The 25,763-nt window shown below is 35.8% G+C and overlaps 1 protein-coding gene across 1 annotated transcript in view; it reads right to left on the minus strand.

Moving 5' to 3' along the window:
- KCNH5 (potassium voltage-gated channel subfamily H member 5) overlaps positions 1 to 25,763 on the minus strand; it is a 273,366-nt gene that overhangs the window by 197,672 nt on the left and 49,931 nt on the right. The window contains exons 5-6 of the mRNA XM_025443239.3: positions 25,481 to 25,596; positions 19,429 to 19,821 (exon numbers count right to left, since the gene is read on the minus strand). Of these exons, the coding sequence (XP_025299024.1) occupies positions 19,429 to 19,821; positions 25,481 to 25,596 (509 nt within the window). The remainder of the gene's footprint in view (positions 1 to 19,428; positions 19,822 to 25,480; positions 25,597 to 25,763) is intronic.

The following is a 25,763-nucleotide window of genomic DNA, read 5'->3' on the forward strand; positions in this document are numbered from 1 at the left end:
TTATACCTAGAGCATCATCTGTAATTTAAGTACATTAGTACCTGCAATACTAGCTTATATATGGCCATTCTCTATAAGACTGAATAAAAGAAATTAAATACCTTGCCACACTCTTCTCCCCACCGAGGCACAGCCATGGCCCACTGCATGGGTATGTGGAGGCCCCAAAACTCTGTAGAGTCTGTACTCTCTAATACAGACCCAACTCACTGGATTCCCACAACAGCAGAATTCCTATCTCCATTGTTCATATGAGGACATTGAAGCTTAGACATAGTAAATGACTTGTCCAAAGTCACAGAGCTAGAAAAGAATGGAAGCATCACTCAGACCTAATCCCTCAGATTCTTAGCACATTTCCCACAACAACCAACTGCTGGGCAGTCTTCCTGTCCTTACCCCCAACAATCCTTGCAATATTCATCTTTCTAACACACAGTACCCTCTAGGGACTCATCCCAGACATTACATTAACCACAGACTCCAGTGCAGACCTTCAGGAGGTGCCCAGGCCCACCTCCATCTGAACTGCCAGGTCATTTCCCACCATGCCTTTGCAAAGCCATAGTGCTAGGGCCAAACCAAACTCCTGTTTCCTCCAAAACACAACCCCAAAGTTTCAGCTTTGAATCTGTCCAGGGTATTCCCTTCAACTACTTATAAAATCAGAAACTGTTATTCAAAATGAATAATATGCAAGTAGGCAAGTTTGCTTTATTTGGAAAGTTGCTTAACTTTCTTTTTCTCCATTATCTTGTATCAAAGAGAATTTAATGCAATCATTATAATCAAACTCAAAGTGAAAGGACTTGCTTTTAAAATGTGATGAAATAATAACTAATCTTCAATAAAGCAGGAAGGAATATCCAATGGAAAAAAGACTCAAAAAATGAGATGAAATACTTAAAACTTGAAATATTATAAATTTCCATCTCCATTAGGATGGATAAATACATAATCACACATTCACTCAATGGAATGCTATCCAAAAATAAACATGAACAAAGTATCTATATACAACAAGAATGAATCTAAAAAGCATCATATTGAGCAAAAAGACCAGATACAGGAGATGATATGCCATATAATTTCCTGTATAGAAAGTGTAAAAAACAGGTGGAACTCCTCTGTGGAATTAGAAGTCAATATAGCAGATCCTTATGCTAGGGGAGGGATAGTGACTATGATGAGCATGAGGAGAATCATGGGGTTCTGGCAACATTCTGTTTCTTAATATGACTTATAATTACTAAGTATGCTCACTTTGTGAAAATTCTTTGAGCTCCACACTTAAAATTTTAATTTTCTTTAAGTATGTTATATTTAAACATAAAAAGAGTTATGGAAAATCCAGCAGCCACTGCTCTGTTAACACTTCACCACAGTACATAATTCAAATTAATTATCTCTTCTGCATCATGTGATTTTTTTGAGGAAGGGGAGTCATATTCAATATTGTATTAAAACAAGAGACTTTCCTAACTGGGGTTCCTGGGTGACTCAGGTTGGCTCAGGTTGTGATCTCAGGATCCCAGGATTGAGTCCCGCATCGGGCTCCCCACAGGGAGCCTGCTTCTCCCTCTGCCTATGTCTCTCTCTGCCTTTCTCTCACTCTGTGTCTCTTGTGAATAAATAAATAAAATCTAAAAAAAAGAGAGAGAGAGAGACTTTCCTTATTTATGACTCACTCTCCGACCTTTAGAGTGACCAGAGCCACAAATTGTATTTAATTCCTTGTTTAAATTTTAATCTCCAAAACAAATTAATTAATTAATTAATTTGAATTTCACTCTTAGAGTAATACTGGACACTTCTGAAGGCCAATCCTCAAAAAATGCTCTCCTTCTATTTTATCACCTTTTTGAAAACAAATTCTTGAGTTTGTACTTTCCACCTGTTCTATCTGCTCATTTATTTTCTGCTTCATTTCACTACACACTTTCTAGTCCTTCTGTGTCTTCCTCTTAAGTCCAGCAGTTTTCTGCCTCTACTCCAACCTCTGAGCTCTTAACACACAATCCCTGGGGTTCCACAGGTAGAAGAGAATATGAAACACATGAAACAGAGAGAACACAGCAAGGCTAATGGAGAACCTTCAGCCATCAGTCTTCCGCCTTTCCAACTAATTTCCTTACTTGACAAGCCCCTCGGGCCACAGGAGTGCAACAAACAATATCCAGAAGGCATCTCTGAGTTATTAGCTCCTCAATACTTTTATAGATCCTTGCATTAAAGAGATGTGGATGTCATTAGCATAAAAATAATGTATTTCAATGATAAAGCCATTTAAAACACAGATCAATCCCTTCACTGAATCATCACTAATGATAGTAGGCAAATGGCGGCTAATATTTTTTTCTACTTTCTTCCCTTTTTGCTTTATAAAGAGAAAAGGGATGATCCAAGAACTTTCTTATCCAAGGATATGTGACAAATAAGTGGGAGTGATAGAGCAGAAATACAGATTTATAATACCCAGTGCATGGTGTTTCACCTACATCTTGCATTCCCACACACAGGATGTTGTGATAGATTGTTTGCAAGGAAAGAAAAAGAGTTGTGATTATTTTCCTTCCTGTACCCACACCCCTTGGGTGACTTTGCAACTTCTACCTTCAAGAGATAAGACCTATTTCCCCAACCCTTGAGTCTGAGCTGGCCTTAGGACTTGCTTTGGCCAACAGCATGTGGCATAAATGACATCATGCCAGTTCTAAGCCTAGACCTCAAGAAGCACAGCACCTTCACTCACAGTCTTGGAACCCAGACTACTTAATATGTGAAGAATACCTACTACAAGGATTTTGAATGATGAGAGACCACAGAAGCAGCCCTCTGAGTTATCCATTTGACCCATCCCAGATCTGTCAGCTACCAAGCAACTCAGCAATCTACCACAAACGTATACGGGTAGACTCAGCTAAGTTAAACCTAGCCCAGGTTAGCAGAACCACCTAATATAGTCAAAGACTTGTGAGTTAAAGAAATGGTTGTTGTTACTATTCACAAAGTTCTGGAGTAGTTTGTTATGCAGAGAAGAAAGCTAACTGATACAAATGTGGGGGAAATATATATATATATATATATATATATATATATATATATATATGTTTATATACATAGAATTACATACTTGGTATGACTTAACACTGAGACAATATATATATCTATTAGATACAAAGGACTCATTTTAATAAGATTATCCAATATAGGTAAAATATGGGTATGTAAAATAAAATTTAATATATAAATGTTAGATATTATTTATCTTTTATACTGGGAAATGTGTCACTATTTTGCTTTGATTAGATTCCTGCCAATGACTATTCCATGAAAATAGAGAATATTATTTCACATATTCCTTAAATATTTTTCAAATCCAACCTCACCTAAAATTTTTCCATCCCCTAGGTAAATTTATTATCCATGTATATGAGGCTTCCAATACCTTGGCATCACTGTTTCTTCCCCAACTCCTCTCCAACAACCTTTCCACTTTTCCACAGACACTCACTCCCATGGTCATAATCTGGAATTTGTCACATCCTAGAAGTTTTTCCAGCTCTTAAGTCTTAAAATCAACCACCCTGCTATCTGACCATTTCCTCTTCTCTGTTAAGCTAACTGGTCCAATTACAACTGCAATAGTAGTTCAACTTTATTGAAACTCCAGTCCACCAACAGATCTAGTTTTTTTCAATCTGTCAACTCTCTCCATTCTCCACTCTCTTCTTTAAGTGGCCCCATAATGGCAGTAACAGTATACACCTTGAATTCCTTAACATTTCTGTCTCTTCATTATAACCTCTATCAAAATAAAATCCTAGCTCAATTATCAGTTTTCTTCATGCCTGTGTTAACTATCAAGAAGGTCATAATCTTGAACATATAATAGGAAAGATTGACTCCACTATAAACTCATTATCATTAATCTTAAAGCATCTCTCAACTATCTAGTAGCTTCACTGCTTTTCTTATGAATTCATGCACTATTTTGCAAACTTTCTCTACTCTGCTCAAAATCCCAACCATTCCCCTCTTCAACTATATTTTTCCCATAGATATTTAAACATTTTATGTGTATCTCATTGGAAAATAAATAAATAAATAAATAAATAAATAAATAAAGTTTGAGAGAAACTTGCAAGAAACTCCACCCTTCCATTTCAGACTATGCCTCTGGGCCTCTTTTAATATCTAAGCAAATGTCAGTATTAGATTGAGCAAACCAAAAACTGAGAAGTATTCTTGTCACCTCTCTCTGACATCCTCAGCACCCACTCTATCTTAAAAGCTTATCAATTTTAGCTCCTAAATATCTCTCAGATTTATCCATTTCTTTCCATCTCCACTGTCACCATCTAAGACCATGCTCCTAGCATCTGTCTCCTGGATCTATAGATGTAGAAGTTGTGAGTCATTTATTTGATCCCAATCAATCTTCTCTGAACACTATATGAGTTACCTTTCAAAATCATTTCCAGTTTAAAATTGTAGGATGGCTTCCCATTGTTCTAAAATCTCTTTTGGTTCACACAGACCTGCATAGTGTGGCCCTTGCCAACCACTCTAACCTCATCCTTCAACACTCTTAAGCTCACTCTTCATCCAACTTTCAGTTTTTGGATATGTCATGCTTCCTCAAACACAGGGCCTATGCACTTGTTAATCTTTCATGCCTTCTACCTTAGCTTAGCTAGCTCCACTCATACTTCAGATCTCAGCTCAATCATTGCTTCTTCAGGGAAACTTTCCTCTCTAGTTTAGGTCAGGTTATTTTGTTATATAGTCTCAAAGGATCATGTACATTCTCTTCATGACATTTGTCTGTTTGTGATTGTGTATGTTTTGTCCATCCTTTTATTCCTAGCATGTTCTTTAGCACTGCCTTGCATGTAGTAAGTACCAAATATTTATTGAAAGGATGAATACATTATTTAAAGAATAAACTACCCAATATATAAGTCTTTCATAATAATTTCTGACTCCTCTACCATTGATATTAGAATTAATAATTAATAGTTATATCATCTTCACAGATAGCACCATCAGGCAACTAGATAAAAACCACAAAACAATAATAAGTTCCATTTCCTAAGCATTGCGTTTTTTTATTCTAAATAGTCTGTGTACATGAATGACTACAAAGTGCATTTCCATTTTCTTTTGCAGAATACAATCTAAAGACTGAAAGAAAATTACAAAGTACATTTGTTATCTGAACCTTTAACACAGATAACAAATTCTATTGTCTCCTTGCTATTCAAAACTCACTTCTCCAAATCCTTCTACTAAGACATCCATGGAGAAATAATCCTAACTACTCCATAAATTAGTTAACATGCTTTAGAGAGGATCTTAATTTGGATAACTTGTACATACTACCTGTTTTAGCCAATTTATATTCTCAGAACACAGTGGCAGAGAGAGAGAGAGAGAGAGACTAAGAGCAGACACCTATCTTCAGCAATACTAATAATGTACTAACTTTTTAAGTCTTTTTGTTTTAAGATTTTTCATTTATTCATGAGAGACACAGAGAGAGAAGCAGGCTCCCTAGGGGGTTTTTAAGTGCTTCATATTGTGGAAAAGACTTTTTCTTTAATATCCATTGGGTTCACAGTGAATATAAAGCATAACCAAAATACATACTCTAAAAAGAGGTATATTGCCCGAAGCTTCAAATTTTTTTCAAACGTAATGATACATGTACAAGCAAACTAAGTTGGGGGATGTTTTAAATCCTTCAATAACCCATTGTTGTCTTTACAATAATCCAAATGCCTTAACGCAACCTGCCTACCTCTACACTCTCACCTTGTGCATCTCTGTATTCTGTTCTCTATACTCCAGTCATAGAAAACTTCATTCTTTTCTTCAAAAATGCAATATTCTCTCATCTTGGGGATTCTAAACATGATATTTAAAACACTCTCCAGAACCTGCTGATCACCCCTTTCATCTGGTTAACTCCTACTTATTTTCCAGGTCTGGGCTTAAATATTTGTCACCTCTTCAAAGATTTCCTTAACTATCCCCATCCTCAAATATGTTATGACCCTTGTTTTACAGTATAAATGCCTGGTCCAAGAAATGCTGAGAATGATGCAGGAGGCAGTGAAAGTTGCAGCAGAGAAAGGCTGAACTGGCCATGATGGACTATGTGGTAGTGAAAGTTCTGAAGATTCAGCAATGAGAGCAAAGAGAGAAGAGAAGGTAAGAATTCAGTCAGTAAAGACAGGAAAGGACATCAACAGGACTAAGTGAATCATACTAACAGTGGAACACTCAACTCTATAAATCCTGGAAAATAGAAGATTAAACAGTCACATTCTCCAAAATCATTTTCTAAAAGTTATCCTTTTCTAACAGTTAAAATGATAATATGTGACAATGTTGTTGTTAAAGCTATAATAAAAAGATGAAGCAATCTCAAAGCAAGGCTATGAGACATGAAAAGAAGGTGGTCAAAGAGTAGCTCCCCTTTTGTAAGCTTTTTTCCTCCCTACCTAACTCTTCAGCCAAGCATCACTTCCAGACTTATTCTCCTAATATTACAATTTAGCTGTGCCTTGGGCCAAGGTTTCTATGGCTCTCATGGTCTAGGACCATACACTAGTTCCTAAAGTCCCACTGCTTCTTTTCCAATGTTCTGAAAAATGTCTGTCTTTATATTTTAATTCCCATCACTTCGGGTTACTTGAGTGTCCTTTGCAACAACAACAACAAAATCTTAACAGCTACATTTAGACCAGTACATGCTTTCCTACATAGCTTATCTCCGGATCATCTCAGTCATTACCTGTATCTTATTGTCCTGTATTATTTCTATGTAGAGAGCTTATCACGCTCTGAAATTATATATATATATATGTAATATTATATATATTATAAATATATATATTTCTTAAATTTTCCATATATGTTCACTATCTGTTTTTCCCTACCAAAATAAAAACTCTGACCAAGATAGCCTTAATGCAGCTTATTTAAACTTTAAACAGGCTTTTTTCCCTGACTCTAAGCCTCTGGTCTCCCTTTTCTTATAACATTTACTTTAGAAAACTTTCAATTATACATTCTTTCTCTGCCCCTTTGAGATATAAATCTCCTCCCAGATTCTTGTCAGTTGTACAAGGCAGGAATGTCTTTTTTCAAGGACTTGGGAGCCATCCCTTTGAAATGTAATCAAGAAAAATAGCACCCCTATGTCTCAGTGTCTATGAGAGAGTAGGAGCCTAACTTTGATGACACCAATTAGCAAATACAGATGGCTTAATTACACTGACTAACTTCTTTGCCTTCTATTTCAGCAGAGTTCAGTCTCACTCCCCTGTTGTAATAGTTTTTAACAAAGTCTTTCTCCCCATTTTTAACAAGTATTCAGTGCAATTTCTCTTGCACAGTTCCATAAAGATAGGGAGGATTTGTATGTGCTTGTTCACTGCTGAGATTCCCAATATTTAGAATAAAGAAGTAGCTTAACATATATCTGTTGAATGAATGGATGAATGAAATCACATAAGGCTTTTTTTTTTTTAAAGGATGACTTTGGAGAAAAATGAAGCCCTCAAGTTATTCCTTTATGTTTCTGAATGCACCACTACATCTCAAAATTCAAACTAAGTACGTAGCTTATTAATCACACCTAAGAAAAGAAATTCTCAGTCCTGGTGACATAACTTTATTACATGTACTGACAAGCCTCTGCATGTGGAAATGTTATTCCCTAAATATGATTACTTTCTGTATCAATAAAGGTGAAACTGTTGTTAAATATATGTACTACTAATTAAACTTTTGTTAGATTTTTAATATTGAATACAAGCAGTTTAAATGGCTCTAAAATTCTAGCATAACCATATTTGAGTTAAAAATCCTGCTAGTCTCAATTTGTAATTATCACAAAATACCTATTGCACAAGCTTCTATCCTCCAGGCCCACTCACTCACTGTGGCCAAAACAATTACAACATCTGCAAAAACTCAAAAACTTTTGAGTATGGTCACTCATACCTCAGTGTAAGTTCATGTATAAATGTGAATGTAACTGAAGGTGGCTGATTTTGACTAACACAATGACCTAAGCACAAACAAATCACAGTGAAAACAAGCATCTTCTGGAAAAATGCACACCAGATATTTGACTGTAAATTCCATATTTGTATCTCCAATGCTGACCAAGTAAACAATCAGACTCATAAGACTGACATCAACTGTTCTCAGAAGACTCAGAAGGATACACAGCAGAAATCACTGGTTATTAGTAGGGCAACAGAAGGCATTCTCTTCTGAAAGACTTAAAATCATAGCTATCTATGCAGCAGTCCACAGAGCTAGTTGTGCCCTTTTCCCAAGAGGACAACTCAAAAGTAAGCAAAAGAGACCGAATTGGCAGGTACTAGGAGCACATTGACTTAAAGACTAGGCAACTAACACTGTGAATGACACACTCAGCCTGAACACTCAGAACTGAAACTGTACTTTACTGTTTATGTTAACATGACTTTGCTAGTCCTCTGTCTTCCTTAGCTTGACTTTATTTTTCCAAGACTCTCCTGCCCAGGCAAATGACTTGATTTTTAATCATTGGAACTTCCCGGAGACCCATTAGCTCTTCAGCAGAAAGCATAAACAAATAGTTTATGCCCTAAGATCCTTTGAATTCTTTGCCTCAAAATCCTCACCTTATTGTTTTACCAATCCTGAACTATTGTACCATGATCCTTGAACTTTACTCAATCTTAATTCTTAATTCTTGACTTGAAGAAGAATTAAAAGATGCTAAAATAGGGTCATCCATACACTTTACTCTGAGTGTATAGGTGAAAGTCAATCTAATCCTCAGCAAAAATATAAAGGTTTTTAATTGTTATTAGAATCACTAGTGTTGGTAAGGTACTTTCTCAAGCAGAGAAGAACTGGGAGGTATACAGGACTTAAAACTGTAGCTAAAGTTTTTTAAAGCAGACTACTAACAAATCTATGTCCTGAATAGAAAGTAGAATTACCCCAAAGTAATACATGAGGATTTCATCACAGTAGAAGTCTCATGTCCTTCAGAGTGAAGAAAGTTATGAGGATAAAGAGGGACATTGCATAATGATAAAATAGTCAATTCCCCAAAACGTAATAGCCTTAATGCATATGCACCTAACAAGAACATCAAAATATGTGAGGTAAAAGCTAGTAAACTGCTAGGATAAATAGATAAATCCACTATTATAGTTGAAGACTTCAATGCCTCTCTATAAGAAATGGTCAGATCTAGCAGACAGAAAATCAGTAAGGACATAGTAGAACTCAACAGCACCATGAATCAACTGGACATAATTGACATTGATTGACTAGTTTATACAAAAACAGCAAAGAAAACACATTCTTCTCAAGCTCACATAAAACATTACAAATACAGAACACATTCTGGGCTATAACACACAGCTTAACAAATTTAAAAGAATAGAGATCATAGAGTGTTTGATTTTTATATGACTGAATTAAGCTAGAAATCAACAACAGAAAGATAGTTGAAAAATCTCAAAATACTTGGAGACTAAATAAGAAATGGGTCAAATAAGAAATTTCAAGAAAAATTTTTAAAGTTTGGAACTACATAAAAATACAATATATCAAAATTTGTGGGATGTAGTGAAAGTAGTACTTAGAGGGAAATTTATAGCTTTGGATGTAAATATTAGAAAAGAAGAACTAAAATCAATAAACTTCCACCTTAGCAAAGTGAAAAAAAGAAGAGAAAATTAAGTACAAAGGAAGAAAGAAGAAAAGACATAATGAAAATTAGAACAAAAAAAATCAATGAAACTAAAAATAAGAAATCATAGAGAAAAATCAACAAAACCAAAAGCTTGTTCTTTGAAAAGATAAAATTAAGATTCTAGCCACATGTACTAAGAAAAAAAAATGGGACACAAATTACTAACAAGAGAAATGAAAGAGAACATCACTACACAGACATTAAGAGGATAGTAACAATAAACTGTAATAGAGGGGCGCCTGGATGGCTCAGTTGGTTAAGGAACTGGCTCTTGACTTCAGCTCAGGGTCCTGGGATCAAGCCCTGCACTGGGCTCTGGGCTATGCACTCAGCAGGGAGTTTTGAGGATTTCTCTCCCTCTCCCTCTTTTACTCCTCTCTCTCCCTCTCCCTCTCTCTCTTTCTCTCTCAAATAAAGATATGAAATTTTCAAAAAATAGTAATAGAATACTATGAATAACTCTTGAAGAAATAGGCCAATTCCTTGAAAGATACAATCTGCCAAAACTCACACAAGAAAAAACAGGCTATTCAAAGAGAACTATATTAAACAAATCAATTCAGTAATAACATTCCAAAATAGCACCAGACCCAGATGAGTTAATGGGTGAATTCTACCAAATATTTCAGTAAGAAATACACAATTTTCTACCATCTTTTCCAGAGGTGGAAGTAGATATGATACTTTCTAACTTATCTTTTGGATTATAGAATTACTCTAATACCAAAATCATCAAAGATATTATAAGAAAAAAACTACAGACCAATATTTCTTATGAACATAGATGCAAAAATCCTCAACAAAATATTGCAAATATATATTAAATCCAATATTCTAACAATATATAAAAATAATTATACAATATGGCCAAGCATGCATGACTGGTTCAACACTCAAAAATCAATTAAGGCAATCGATAACATCACAGACTAAAGAACAAAAATCACATAATTATGTCAATAAATGCAGATAAAGCATTTAAATAAAACATAATAATAATTCACGATGAAAACTGGAAAGAGACGACTGTCCTCAACTTGATAAAGAACGCTTACAAAAAATCTACAGCAAACATTATAATCACATAGATACAAGTTGTATATGAGGAAAACCACAAAATTCTGATGAATGAAACCAAAGAACTAAATAAATGGAGTGATATCCCATGTTCATAAAGAGGAATACTCAATATTATCAAGATGTCAGTTCTCAGGGTGCCTGGGTGGCTCAGTTAGTTAAGCATCTGACTCTTGATTTCAGCTCAGGTCATGATCTCAGGGTTGTGATCATGGAGCCTGCTTAAGATTTTCTCTCTCCCTCTCACTCTGCTTCTCTCTCTCAAATAAATAATCTTTTTTTTAAAAATGATGTCAATTCTTATCAAATTGATCTATAATTACAACACAATCTCAATAAAAATTCCTACAAATTATTTTGTGGATATCAATAAACTGATTCTAAAGTTTATATGTAGAGGCAAAAATTGTGCAGACTAGCCAACACAATATTGAAGGAGAAGAACAAAGCTGGAGGGCAGATACTATCCAACTTCAACATTTGCTGTAAGTCTATAATAATCAAGATAGTGTGGTGAAAGTAGAGACAAATCAATCCACGGGACAAAATAGAGAGCCTTAGAAATAGATCCACATAAATATGGTCAACTGATCTTCAACAATGGAACAAAGATAGTCTTTTCAACAAATGTTACAACTGGACATCCAAATGTAAAAAAATGAATCTAAGCACAGTCCTTAAACCCTTCATAAAAATTAACTCAAAATGTATAATAGACCTAAATTTAAAACACAAAACTAAAATTTCTAGAAGATAACATGGGGAAAAAAAATCTAGGTTCCCTTGGTTTTGATAACTTTTGAGATATACCAAAGACATAATCTGTAAAAGAAATAATTAATAAAATGAACTTCAGTAATATCAAAAATTATGTTTTATGAAAGACACTATGAGAAAACAAGCCACAGACTGAGAGAAAATATTTGTAAATGACATATCTGATAAAAGACCATTATATAAAATATACAAAAAACTCTCAAAATTTAACAAGGAGAAAATTTAAAACTTAATTAAAGAATGAGCAAAAGATCTGAACAGACACCTAACCAAAGAAGATATTGATGGAAAATAAGCATATGAAAAGCTGTTCAACGTCTTATGTCATTAGGCAATTGCAGATTAAAACAACAGGAGATACTACTACACATCTAGTAGGATGATCAAAATCTAAAACACTGACAACACCAACTGCTGGTGAGGATGTGGATCAGTAGAAACTCTCATTCATTGCTATGAAAATGCAAAATGGTACAGCAGCTTTGGAAGATAGTTCAGCAATTACTTAGAAAATTGAACATAATACCCTCATATGACCCAGCAATTATGTTTCTTGGAATTCATCCAAACAAGTTGCTAACTTACTCCTACACAAAAACCTACACACAAAGTTTACAGTAGCTTTATTCATAATTGCCAAAACTTGGAAGCAACCAAGATGTCCTTCAGTGGAAAAATAAACTGGTATATCCAGACAATCTATTATTATTGAGCTCCAAAAAGAAGTGAGCCATAAGCCACAAAAAGACATGAAAGAATCTTAAATGCATATTAAAACATGGAAGAAGCCAATATGAAAAGGCTACATACTGTATGATTCCAACTATATAACATTCTGGAAAATGCAAAACTATAGAGACAGTAAAAGTATCAGTGATTGCTAGGAGTTAGGAGAGAGGAAGGAATAAATAGGCAGAGCACAGAGGATTTTTAAGGCAGTGGAAACATTCTGTATGACACTGTAATGGTGGACACATGTCATTATACATTTGTCCAAACCAATATAACATACAACTATGGATTTTGAGGATAAAAATGTGTCAGTGTAGGTTCATCAATTGTAATAAATGTACGACTCTGGTGGGGGATGCTGGTAATGAGAGAGCCATTGGCAGGAGGTGGGGTGGGGGGTGCAATCTCTGTATGGAAAATCTCTGTACCTTCTTCTCAATGTGGCTATGAATTTAAAATTGCTCTTAAAGTCTATTACCATCTGTGCAAACACACTGATAAGAAGAATCAATCAATTCCAAGGTGGACTAGACAGTGTTTCTATGGATTTAATTAGATTAAACCTAGGAAAAGTAAGAAAAAGAAATATTAAATAATCTCTACCTGTACCACTCAAACATTATTTTAAATCATCTGTAGGCTTTAATGAAAAAGTAATGGCTACCAAATTGTATTAAATAACAGTTTCCAACATGCTATATTTGGTAGACAGTCTGAGATTCAACAGAAGAGAGAGAGATCAGAGGCTAAAAAAAAGTCATAAAAATCTACAAGCATAATTAGCCTCTTTAATTTCCAATTCTTGATTTGCTGGCTAGATAAGAAACAAAAAATATGCAATGTAAACAAAGTATGCTAAAACACAATAATTCATGTGTCAGCTTCACAAACATGATTCACAAAAAGATAATTTAGAAATATATTTTCCATAAGATTTTCAGAAAATGGGATCCCTGGGTGGCGCAGCGGTTTGGTGCCTGCCTTTGGCCCAGGGCGCGATCCTGGAGATCCGGGATCGAATCCCACGTCGGGCTCCCGGTGCATGGAGCCTGCTTCTCCCTCTGCCTATGTCTCTGCCTCTCTCTCTCTGTGTGTGTGTGTGACTATCATAAATAAAAATTAAAAAAAAAAAATTAAAAAAAAAAGATTTTCAGAAAATTAAAAATATTTATATATATCCACTTTGCAATAGCTGTCCCATTCATTTTGCCCCCTAAAACAATGCATAAGTGATCTTTTCCCCAATTTCAGTTTGTCATGACCTAGTTTATCATGTTTACCACTTACTAATAGCACTCCCTATTCTGTGTATTATGTTTCCTGAGCTCACTTACACTACCATATGGTGCATTATCTGCAGCTGCAATATGTTTCTCTGATGTCCTATAATTCAGTTCCCTCCAGCCTCTCAGAAATCAGATTCTGAGGACCACCCAAAACTGCATTGAAATGCACCTACAAAAGAGCTTGATTCTATTCTTTGGATTCCTAGTGACAACATTTTTTACCCTGTGTTGTGATTTCTAGGAAATCTGCATTACTTCTCAAACAGAACATTTTCCTCTAATGGATGCTGCCTTCTGTGCCTCACAGCTCTCTTACAGAATCACATATCCAGTTTGTGAATTCCTAGTAAATCAAATTACATTGAGAGAGCACATCAACCGAGACAATCTTGAAAATAAAGAGTTATTAAGTCCTGCACCCACATCACGTTAAAGGATTAAACTGCTATTTTCAGATTCATACTCTCCTATTCCCAAGCCACTACCAGCTCACTTCACCATTCTTAAGTTCTATGTCATTGTGCAATTTCCTAAAACCTTGCCAACACTTCATTGCTTCAGGTCAGTGAGCCATTGATATATACTAAGACTAATAAAGGATTACCAAGGAGATGGGCCACATTCTTCACCATCACAAGGCTTATAATCAAGCTGAGGAAACAAAGACACACAAATGAAATAATAATATTCCTCAGATATGCAAAATTCTACAAGCAAAATTCATTCATGTCTCTATTGCCATTTATTCCTTATAATCGCCCTGTGATGTAAGTAATTAGGTATTCCTTCCTTCTTCTTACAGACACAGAAACTGAGAGCCAGGGTAATCATCCCCAAGGCTCACAACAAATATGTCCTAGGGAAGGCACAAGACCCCAGACCACACAATAAATGATATAGTGCTCATGAACATATACAAAGCAACAAAAGAAAAATAACTTTAATTATGTTAATGTGCATCAGTATATCTAAATGAAGATGAAATATGATGAAGTATTCATTACAGTTGCTTGGAAATAATTGTTTTTAAAAACACAACAGACCCAAAGTGGAATCGCCTGTACTAAGCCCATGTCACTAAACCAAGACTTAACATCAACTTAATTGCAGTTTCAGCCTCTCCCAAGAATAGAATTACCTGGTCAGCAACCTGTGAAGTAACCTGCCTGACAGATCCTCTGCCTTCTCCTAAAGGAAGGTGATCTTACTTGAAATAACCCACTCTACTAATAATGTCCTTGTCTTCCCCCTTCTGCCTATAAACGTCTTCTATTTTGCACAGCTCCTCAGAGCTTTCTATTCATTAGATGGGATACTGCCCAATTCATGAATCATTGAATGAAGTTAGTATGATCTTTAAAATTTACTTAGTTGAATTTTGTTTTTTAACATAATGTAGGAAGATTTCCTTGAAGAAGTATGTTCCACAAAGTTGGATGTCATATAACAGATAACACAGAACCAACCCACAGAACCAGAAGAAAGTTAAAAAAAAATAAAAATAAAAAAAATAAAATAACACGAGCAAAGAAACTGGTAGACATGTGGATATATATAAATAAGTATTGAAACTAAATAAGACAACAATATAATAATTAAAAGAGAAAGTTAAAAACAATGTAGAAGCAAAACACAAGACAATAATAATTTGAAAGATGAGAAGATGAAGTCCTTGAATTAGTTAGGAGAAGGGTAAAGACACTAATAAGCCACATACTGATACTAAAAATGTTAAGAGTAATCAATTAACAGAAAAACTTCCAAACTAGTGGAGGGAATCCAGTAGATTAAAGAAAAAAAATCAATACAAAAGATGGGAGAAGAAAAAGAAAAAGGAAATAAAAACATAGAGAAAAGAAAAAAATCATTTTAAAGCAGAAACAATATGCTCTAAATAAATCAAAATGCAATTAATCTCAATAAACTTATAGATTAAGTTTGTAAGACTCAGAATCTATATAGTATCTATAGAAGATACACCTAGAGTATAATAATCTGTAATAATAAAATTTAAAATATAGAAATATATATACCAAATACTATATGAAAGCTAATTTAGCTCTCCTAGTATCAAGCCAAATAGACCTTAAGCAAAAACCATCATTAGGGACAAAGAAAGTGAGAAAATAATGTTAAAGAAAGCTCTCAGATGGTATAGCAAAAATAGAATTAGTGTTGGAAAATAGGAGAGAAGAAAAAAGGAAAACTAGAGGACTAGTCCAATAGGTACAATATCCGAATAAAAGGAGCTCCAGCAAGAAAAAAGTGAGGGAGAAGGGTGGAGACAATCATCATAGGAAAAAAAATTCAGACATAAGATATGTTTTTCCAGATTGAAAAGGGCCACCATCAGTGCCCAGCCAAACTGAGGAAAATGGACGCACACTAAGGCATATCATCAGAAAGTTTCAGAACTCTGGAACAGACAGAATATACCAAACTTCCAAAGAGAGAAAGATCACATGTAAATGGTCAGAAATCCTAATGGCTGCAAAATTCTTAGCAGAGTTATGAGGGGATGCCGGGGTGGCTCAGCAGTTAAGCATCTGCCTCAGGCTCAGGGCATGATCCCAGAGTCCTGGGATCGAGTCCCACATCAGGCTCCCTGCATGAAGCCTGCTTCTCCCTCTGCCTGTGTCTCTGTCTCTCTCTCAGTGTCTCTCTCTCAGTGTCTCTCATGAATAAATAAATAAAATCTTTAAAGAGAGAGAGAGAGAGAGAGAACAGAGCTATTAAAAGATAGACTGCAATGGCATTAGGTCTTTCAAAATTTGAGAAGAAAGTATCTCTAGCCTGGAATATTATAACTAGCCAAAAAAAGATTTTTGCTTAAGAGATTTGCTTAAGAAAATGATGTTGATAGGATATTGTTCACATCAATGTAATGAGAGAAGATTTAGATAATCAGCATAGAGCTTAGTGTTTGAATTAATGATAAGTAAAAAAACTAAGCAACTATAAATCCATATGTCTATCAGCTCTCAGGAAAGTAGAAAGTGCAGAAAAACAATTATGTCATATTTAAGGTTCCATCATAAATAGCATATTTGTAGTCATAATGATGTAAACACCTAATATTTATTGAATGAAAAGGATGATATACCTGTATTGTGAGAATGAGGTGATGGAAAAACTGCATGGACATAGTAAGGGCTACAATCTCAAATGCCATATTGAGAAGTCAAAGACAAGGCCTAAAACCGTAAAACCAAGGGGTAGGTACATACCTACCTTGTTTCCTGACATGGAAGCAAATAATAAAAGAATACCCTAGCAATTTGAAAGTGGTTGTCTCTAGGGTGGTTTTTTTTTTTTTCCAAAATGAGATATTGTCAATCATTCTTCATAGACATTTTACCCACTTATACTCCCTTGAGCAATGTATGAGAGTGTCTGTACCATCACTTTATCAGTTCAGGTCCCCTATAGAATGCTGCCGAGTCAGAGTTAGACATGCAAGGATTTTACTGAGATAAAGATCTGGGAAAGATCAACGGAAGAGAGAGATGCCTTCAGACCAAAATTCAGGTCTGACACTTGTGAAGAGGTATTGGGTAGAACAGCCTCAGACCACAGTACAGGTAAATAGGGAGTCCCAGAGCAAAAGTTGCTTAATAGAGTTCTGCAATGAACTATATGAATTATAATATTACCATCATTCTTAATTATTGGCTAAAAGTAGCATTGGGGAAGTATGGCTTCAGTGTATGAACTGCGGCAGATCAGAAAATGCAGCATCTGTCAATCAAAAAAAAAAAAAACCTTCAAAAAAAAAGCTTTTATTTATAGCATCTTTGGCTTGCTGAGTGTAAATACTCCCACTATGGCCAGTTTCAAGCTACTAGTGTGACAGTGTGATGACTCACTAAATGAATGCTGAGTTTGAAAAAGATGCTAACAACTGGCTTTCCCAAACTAAGAGCCAGTTCCCGGAAGCTATGAATTGTGCTCCAGACAGCAGGTTTTCATGAAGGAAGTTCTAAGCAGTGCACCTTCTTAGGATCTCTGTGTCCACCCACCAGAATCTTACTCACCAAGCTAGAGTGCTCAAGTTTTGATTATAACACTGTGATAAGTGAAATGGAATATTGGAATCGTATCAGTGCAGTCTGTAGTTTTACTTTGCATTTTACTTAATATGCATGAGGCTGAGGATCTCTTGGTATATTTACATATTATGTTAAATGCATTTATTATTTTGTAACATTTTAATGTATTTTCTATGAGGTGAGCCAATATTTTTATTATTATTATTAAAATCTTTATGCCTATGTTCTAAATAACTGAAATCGTAATATATCCATCTTAATATATCATTTCATATAGTAAGTGAAATATAAACACTGCTTATAATTTCCTTACATCTTTCATGTTTTCAAAATTAATTCTCAACCCTTTTCAGACGGTAAATAGGAAAGAAATAAATGTACCTTTGAAAGCTTGTGTAAATGAAATCTAAAATTAGGAAACAATTTATTATAATTCCTCCTTTTTCTGTAATTTTTAAAGTAATAGGTACAGCATCAAAACACAATATCTACACTTAACTTTCAGGGCAATAGTTTTTAATATTATTAAAGCTAATTAAGTATAGAAATTTTATGGGAAAAAGTCCCTGCGTAGTTTCTATCTACCTCTTAATATACATAGAGTAACAAAAACAATGTAGTGGAGAATTTTCCATCTGAGCAGTTTACAAGGACAGAGTAGAATCTTTAGGGAAATTAAGTTTGTAATATTATCATTATGAACACATTTTAATAATAGATGCATTCTATATTGATTCATTTTTATATTATTAGTTGAGATTATTGGTTGCATCCTATTAGCCTGTTGCAGCAAGTTGAAAATCATCCACTATTAAGTTAAAAGCTAGGAAGCTCTGGATGAAGTGACTTTTTTAAGATAATACACATTTTTAGTATTTTTTTAAGATTTATTTATTTATTTGAGAGTGTGTGTGTGTGCACACGTGCACACATACACACGTGTGCAAGCTGGGGGAGGAGCAGAGGGAGAGAAACTCCTCCAGCTGACTCCTCACTGAGTGCAGAGCCCAATGCAGGGCTCAATGTCAGGACCCTGAGATCATAACCTGAGCCAAAATCAAGAGTTGTCCACCCAGTCAACTGAGCCACTCAGGTGTCCTGTCCCCACATTTTAATTATTCCTACTTTTGCAGGTAATAATGAATGAACAGAACCTTGAACTAGACCAGACATCGGAAGTCATCCAATATAGTCTCTAACCACAAATGTACTTAAACAAAATTTAAAATAAAGGCTATAAAGAAGAAACTAAAAAGGCAAAAATTTGAGGATTTTCCATAAAATATTTTTTTAGGTTAATTAAAGCACTGCTACCACATATATCTAGAGAAGAGTCAAAAGATCTATGGATGCATAGAATGCTACCACTTTCCAAAGAAAATACATCTATTTCATCTCTTTTAATCAATTACCTAGTTTATGAACTATATTTGACCCCCACATGCTGCTGCTTTCCTTCTGTTCCACCTCCTCCCACTGCAACCTCCACTTCTTCAAACCACAACTTTGAATCACAACCACTGTCCTAGTGGTTATTATTATCAACCAGAAATCAAGAAAAAAGAAGCAGATGAAAATTAATTTAAAGTAACTGGATATTATAATTTATGACAAGTAAGGTGAAGGCTGAAAGTAGTGGCTAAAAAGAAGTCTGGATTATCAGCAAACTCCTTTTATCTTAATTTTCTCAAAACATATGATCCACAGTACTCAGAAAAAAAAAGAAACTTACCTCATCCACATTTTCAAAGGCATTGATGATGTCATAAGGTAAACAAGACAATAGATCGATCACAAACCAAGTTTTCAGATAGTTCATCCTTATCAGCTTGGGGTCAGAAATGACCTCTCCACCAGGTCCCACAAAGGTCGTGTGAAAATTTAAAACAATGTCAACCAGAAAAATAACGTCCACCACACTGTCCAGCACCAGCCAGGCTATGTTGTTCTGCTTCGTTTTGAAGGAAACATTATAAGGAACCATAATGGCGGTGTAGAAGGTAAGAATTAAAATCACCCAGTCCCAAGTAGTTTTAAAAGCACAATAGTGTAAAATAATGTGTGGTGGCGTCTTTGGCGCTTCTTGCTTATACTGAGGAAGAATATCTGATCCCAGCTGAAGAACCTAAAAGAGAGACAATGTGTATATAAATGACTTGGGCATCTCTGCACAGTTAGTAATGTATTCAAACTTAGTGGAAGTCAAACCACAGCATATTTTTCATGACTCCTGGTTTCAAGACCAGTTATACCCTATAGTTTTGTCTCCCTTTTCAGAGTTGTACCAAAGTTTGTGCAAAGGAAGTTAATCTGTCTGCTGTTCTACCTGGCTTTCTCTCCAGTGGCCAACTGTTGTTTCACAAACTGGCTCCAAATACCAAGGGCAAGGAGAGAACAAAGAAAAAGACAGACCACTCCAGATAATTATGTGGCAGGTTTATTTTTTTTTTAATTTTTATTTATTTATGATAGGCACACAGTGAGAGAGAGAGAGGCAGAGACACAGGCAGAGGGAGAAGCAGGCTCCATGCACCGGGAGCCCGACGTGGGATTCGATCCTGGGTCTCCAGGATCGCGCCCTGGGCCAAAGGCAGGCGCCAAACCGCTGCGCCACCCAGGGATCCCATGTGGCAGGTTTAAAAAAAGGGAACATACTTACAAGGCTTATCACAGAAAACTGCAAAATGTGTAGATCTCTGCGCCCACCCACCAGAATCTTAAGAAGTTTAGTGGACACCCTAACTGGATCCAGTCACATATGCAATCCAAATGGTCTCAACAACATCCTATTCTTTCATGGCTATGTCCTTGAAAATGGCTCCCCCTGTGGGGACAGCTGGCAGAGTATACATTCCAAGGACCAGAATGAGGAGCCTCTGATTGCCTGGGTCCAGTTCAAGGGTCAGCCAGCAGTCACATTCTCTCAGTGACTTCCTCCAATACCAACACTGATCCACAGCACTGCTGGACATCCACTTCTGGGATTGCTTTATGTACACTTACTTGCAAGCCTGCCCAAAATCACACGTCTTTAATTGATTGTCCAACACTTATTTGGGTGACTCACTGTTATCCATTCTTGACACATATTAGCACCTCAGGGAGCATAACTTTGATGCTGATGGCCTTGCTGAACCCCAGGACCACACTGTTGGTGATCTTGCTGTTGAGGGGGACTCAGCAAGGACTCTAATGAGTGGCATAGTGATATCATGGTTGTAAACGTTATAGCCTGCTTTTTCCTTTTCTCCCTTCAATCAGGACTTAAAGAATTGTGTTTCCAGTCTAGAAGCATATTCACTTTGGAAAAAAAAAAAATTCTAAATACTCAGGTTTTCTTCTCCATACCTTTTTGACAAATGGAAAAATTTCACTGTAACACTATATGAACCTTGACTTACTCTAAGCAGGTCTAACTAAAGAGATAAATAAAGCAAATGGCAGGGCAAGAGTAGAGGCCTGGGCAGCACTGGACGAATGCCTTTTTATATATCCAATTGTTCAGTGTCTCTAGGACTAATGGGATCCAGAAAATAGGGGTCAAAACGTTATCATAAGGTTATAAATGCATTAAAATTTTGAATATAAGAATAGACATAAACAAAAATACCTATTAGCACATAACTCATATGCCATGAAGCAAAATGAATTTATAGCACTTCTTGAACTTGAGAATTATCCTGAAAAGTTTCTCTCATGCATAGAACTTGCATAACTGAAAACTAAGTATATAAGATCCATTATTAATATTTGAAATGTGAAAAACATCACTAGTATTCTCAATAGTTGTGTATTATAACTCTTGTTGTTAGTTTGGGGGCTATAAGAACTACTTATAAAGATTTTTACATATTTATCCTCATTATCAGTGCCCCAGACATATTTTTCCCATAAGGTCTTAAATTACTAAGCAACAAATTTTCCTACCAGGAATGTAAGCTTCATGTTGGGATAGAGCTTTATGTATACAGAATCATACATAATCATGGCTTCTCTTTCACTTTATAGCCATTAGTCTATTCACTCCAATTTCACTGTATTAAGCATGAAAATTTTCTTCATAGTCAATGTTAATATTTTACCATCCATATTTACACAGCCTACAGCTGAAGCACAAAGAAACCAGACTTAGAAAATAAACTCAGTGCCAGGGTGCATTGCAACCTTCATGGGCCCAAGGTGTTTTTGCCTTCCTGGATCCCTTTCTCCATAAAAAAATAAAATAAAATAAAATTCTCATTTTAGAACTGCATTGTTACAAAGAAGAATAAATTAATATTATATATTCAATTTTTTACCTAAAAGGTCGATGTTTCCTTCTACTGCTAATAGAAATTCAAACATCCCATGGACCCCGAAAAATGCTGTGGCCCCACACACTGTGCTTATAGACCAGCCAACCCTGCTCAGCACTCTGGTAGAATGTAAGATGTCTTCTCTAGAGATGCAATGGGATCATTCCTGAGGTTAGTATTCCTTAAATCTGGCTATAAACTAGAATCATCTGGAGAATTATTTTAAACTAGAAATGCCCCCCCGTCCCTACTGAAAATAATTAAATTCATCTTGTGTGGGTTCTCAGGCAGCCTATATATTTCAAAACCTTTCCTGAATAATGTACCGTCCAAGGTAAAACTCTTATCTGATATCTCCTTGGACATTCAGGGCCCAGTTCTTCAGACTGTGACCTGCATATGTAAAAGGATCCAGAAATGCTACAGGAGGAGGAGAAGGAGAAACAGGCACAGAGAGGAGGAGCAGGGCAACAACCACCAAGGGAAACTCGTGCTCACACTTTGTTCTCTCTCATATGCAGAGCACTACTTTAATCTTCACTCTGACACTGGGGCACTTTCATAAAGCAGTGACTAACAATTCTTCACTTTTGATGCTATTCCACTTGTACTTTCAGATGTAATGAGCCTAGGTGGAGGGGGATAAAAACACATTCTCTGATGTATTTTTGCACCAATACAAACACATTCTTTCTCTCTGAATATCTGAGAGCATGGACACTAATAGAATGAGGACCAGGGACATGGCAATGGTACAGACATTTATCTCCATCCCTACAAAAGTGAGAAACTAAAGCCAGTCAGCAGGATGTCAGTTCATTTGGACATGAACTGCCTACATGGAGACTCAGATCTTTGAAACTGTGAACTAGCTCCAAATGTAGGTGTCCTGGTAGCATTGTGATCAAATTTATATGTCTTGGAAAAAGTGAAAACCTGAAGTTCAACAGCAAATCCAAATAAGTTGAATAAATTACATGACCCTGAGTAAAAGTTTTGAAATGGTATCCTTTTGCTAACTTATTGCTTCTTTTGGGTCAACCTTTGGGCTGAGAGCACATGCAGAGAAAAATCTTTGAGAATCTCATGATTTCTTCATGCTCTCTGAAATCAAGCCTCTGACCTGACAGAAAAGTTTTGGATCTGAGTCAAGTTTGTGAATTAGGGGTGACCAATAAAGAAACTAACAATAATCAAAAAGCAATGCAAAAATAAAATAAAATCAGATGGGAAGAAACAGGGATGAAATTTCCTAAAAATAAAAGTAAAAAATCATGAACTTCCCACTTGATGCAGAAGAAAAAATAAATGAGTGTTTTAGTGTGCTAAGGTAAAAAACTTTCCTCTCTATGCCCCTTTCCTCTTGTTCTTGCCCAGTTGTACAACAGAGAAAAAAACTCTGAATAAAGTATATTCTTAAGACCTAGAAGGAATCATGACTATGAAAGTCAGCAGTCATAGAAACAAGCCCCTTCACTTCAGCTTGATTTGTAGAAAAAGGGACAACTCAAGGCAGAAAAGAAAGCATTAAAATCAAATAGTACTTTATAATAAGCATTACCAGCAAAGGAAGTTGTATCTAATAGTCTGCTTTAAATCTTGTGCTAATTGCATATTGTCTTTTTAAATACTGTGATTATTATTATTAGTTAATATTTAATTATGTTAATGTCTTACCTGGGCTTTTAAAAACATGTTTACACATCAAAGTATCAATCTCTCCCCAAGCTAACAGTGTTATTTAGAGCAGAAAGCCTTCTAAGTCCCAATGTTAGCTACAGTCCCAGAAAAATTCTTCCAGAGCCCTCCAAATTCAAGGAACATACTTCACTGCCTAAGCCTCTCCAAACCAAATTTAATATCTTTAACGAGTTCAGAAAGTTACTCTGGAGCTCTTCACTTCACTTTTCTCCAGCAGAGCAAACCGACGAACATATATATTTAATTTCATCTATCCTGTCTTTGATAAGCTACTTCGGAACATTTTGTGAGCACCCACTAAGTGCTTGGCAGAGCTTTGGTAGCTTAATTAGCTTCTAACAATCATTCACACCAGAAAGACAAATGATGATCACAGAAGACACGTTAACAACAAAACTTCTGGCTGCCCTGGAGTTCTGTCCAATTCCTTTTCTCTCTGGTCTCAATATACTTTCTCTGAGTAACATCATCTAGTCCTATGGCAAGAAGGCCTGCAATTCAGATCCAGATACCCCTCCAGAATCAGACCCATAAATCCCTCTGCCTTTGAGGCATCTCCACTCAAATTTCCTGTCAGGCAGTTCAAACTAAATATGCTCCCAACTGAAGTCATTACTATTGCCCCCAAACCTTCTCTTCCTCCTCTTATATTTGCCATTCTGTTAGACAAGAGTACTCTCTATCTAGTTGTCCTTGACTCATCCTCGTTTTCACATTCAGTTTTTTTTTTTTTTCCAATTCTTATCTATCAACAAATTTGTGGACTGTAATCTTGGAGTGTCTGCTATCTGCCCTCTTCCACTTCTGATTTCCTTGCTCAAAGCCATGGTCGACCTAGCTGATTTACTACTTAGGTCCTCTTAACTAGTTTCTCTAACTACCCATTCAACATAGAGCCACTAAGTTTGTCAACATTTTTGTACCATGGATCCTTTTGGTAATCTGGTGAAATCTATGGACCTCTTAGAATCATGTTTTTAAATTAATACAAAGAAAACATGGCAATGCAAAGATTCGTAGGGACCAACCTCCCTTTGAGAGGTTTCCCTGAAGCACAAATGTGATCATATCATTTCCCTGGTACATGAGACACCAACCACCAATGTCTCACTCTACATGACTTTAACCTTTCCTTCGCCTGACTTCACCCACACAGAACTCACACTCAAAGTCATCATACTATCTCATCTTTGAGCCTTTGCACATGCTGGTCTCCCTGATAGGAATGACCTGCATCCTTTCTTTACCCGATTCTCATATTTTTCCTTCAAGACTCACTCAGCCCAGTATCATCTCACTCAGGTAAGGCTTCCTAGAGCCCCAAGTCTAGGTAAATACTCTTGCATGTATTCCCACTGCACTTTAACATTCTTTTTATCGCATCCTATTGTCAGTTTCTCCTGCCTGATCTTTGGTTCCTTGATGATAGAGCCCATTGCTTATTGATCTTTACATCCTCTGTAGAGTAACAAGCAAAGAGAAAACTCTCAATGAGTGGGTGCCACATACATAGACAGATGAAATGAGTGAACTTCCTATCTCATGTACTCAAAGAAAACCTCCCCCTCTACAAATATCATCTGGGATGTCATGAACTAGTTTCTCATTTCAAAAATATGAGAAAATAAAAAGAAATATTTGAAATTTCTATAATTCCATAAAGGAAAAATAATTAGAAGATAAGCACTTGTAAAATAATAACCAGAAATACCTAAATTGAATCATTTGGGGGGGAAAAAAAAGGAAAACCACCACCGTCTTGGGAAGGAAAGTTAGGCTCCCACTTACTTCAGCTAATCTTGAATGTTTGTGGACCACCTCTGTTTTATTCATTGGCGTAAGCTGCTGCAAAACACTTCGGCTATTTGTCAAGGCCCGCGTCAATCGGGCAAATTTTGTCCAACCTTAAAAGTAAGGAGAGAAAGTCTCAGGTTTTCACATATAATAAATAAGGAACCCAACATTCTTGCTAATAGTCAAAGGATCTCAGAAATAGCATAATATCTAGAACTAATAGTGTCATTCTAAAGCATTTTATTTCTGCATAGACATTATCACATTTCAAGTATAG

This window comes from Canis lupus, chromosome 8 (genome assembly GCF_003254725.2).
Source record: "Canis lupus dingo isolate Sandy chromosome 8, ASM325472v2, whole genome shotgun sequence".
In the NCBI taxonomy this organism is placed as follows: Eukaryota; Metazoa; Chordata; class Mammalia; order Carnivora; family Canidae; genus Canis; species Canis lupus.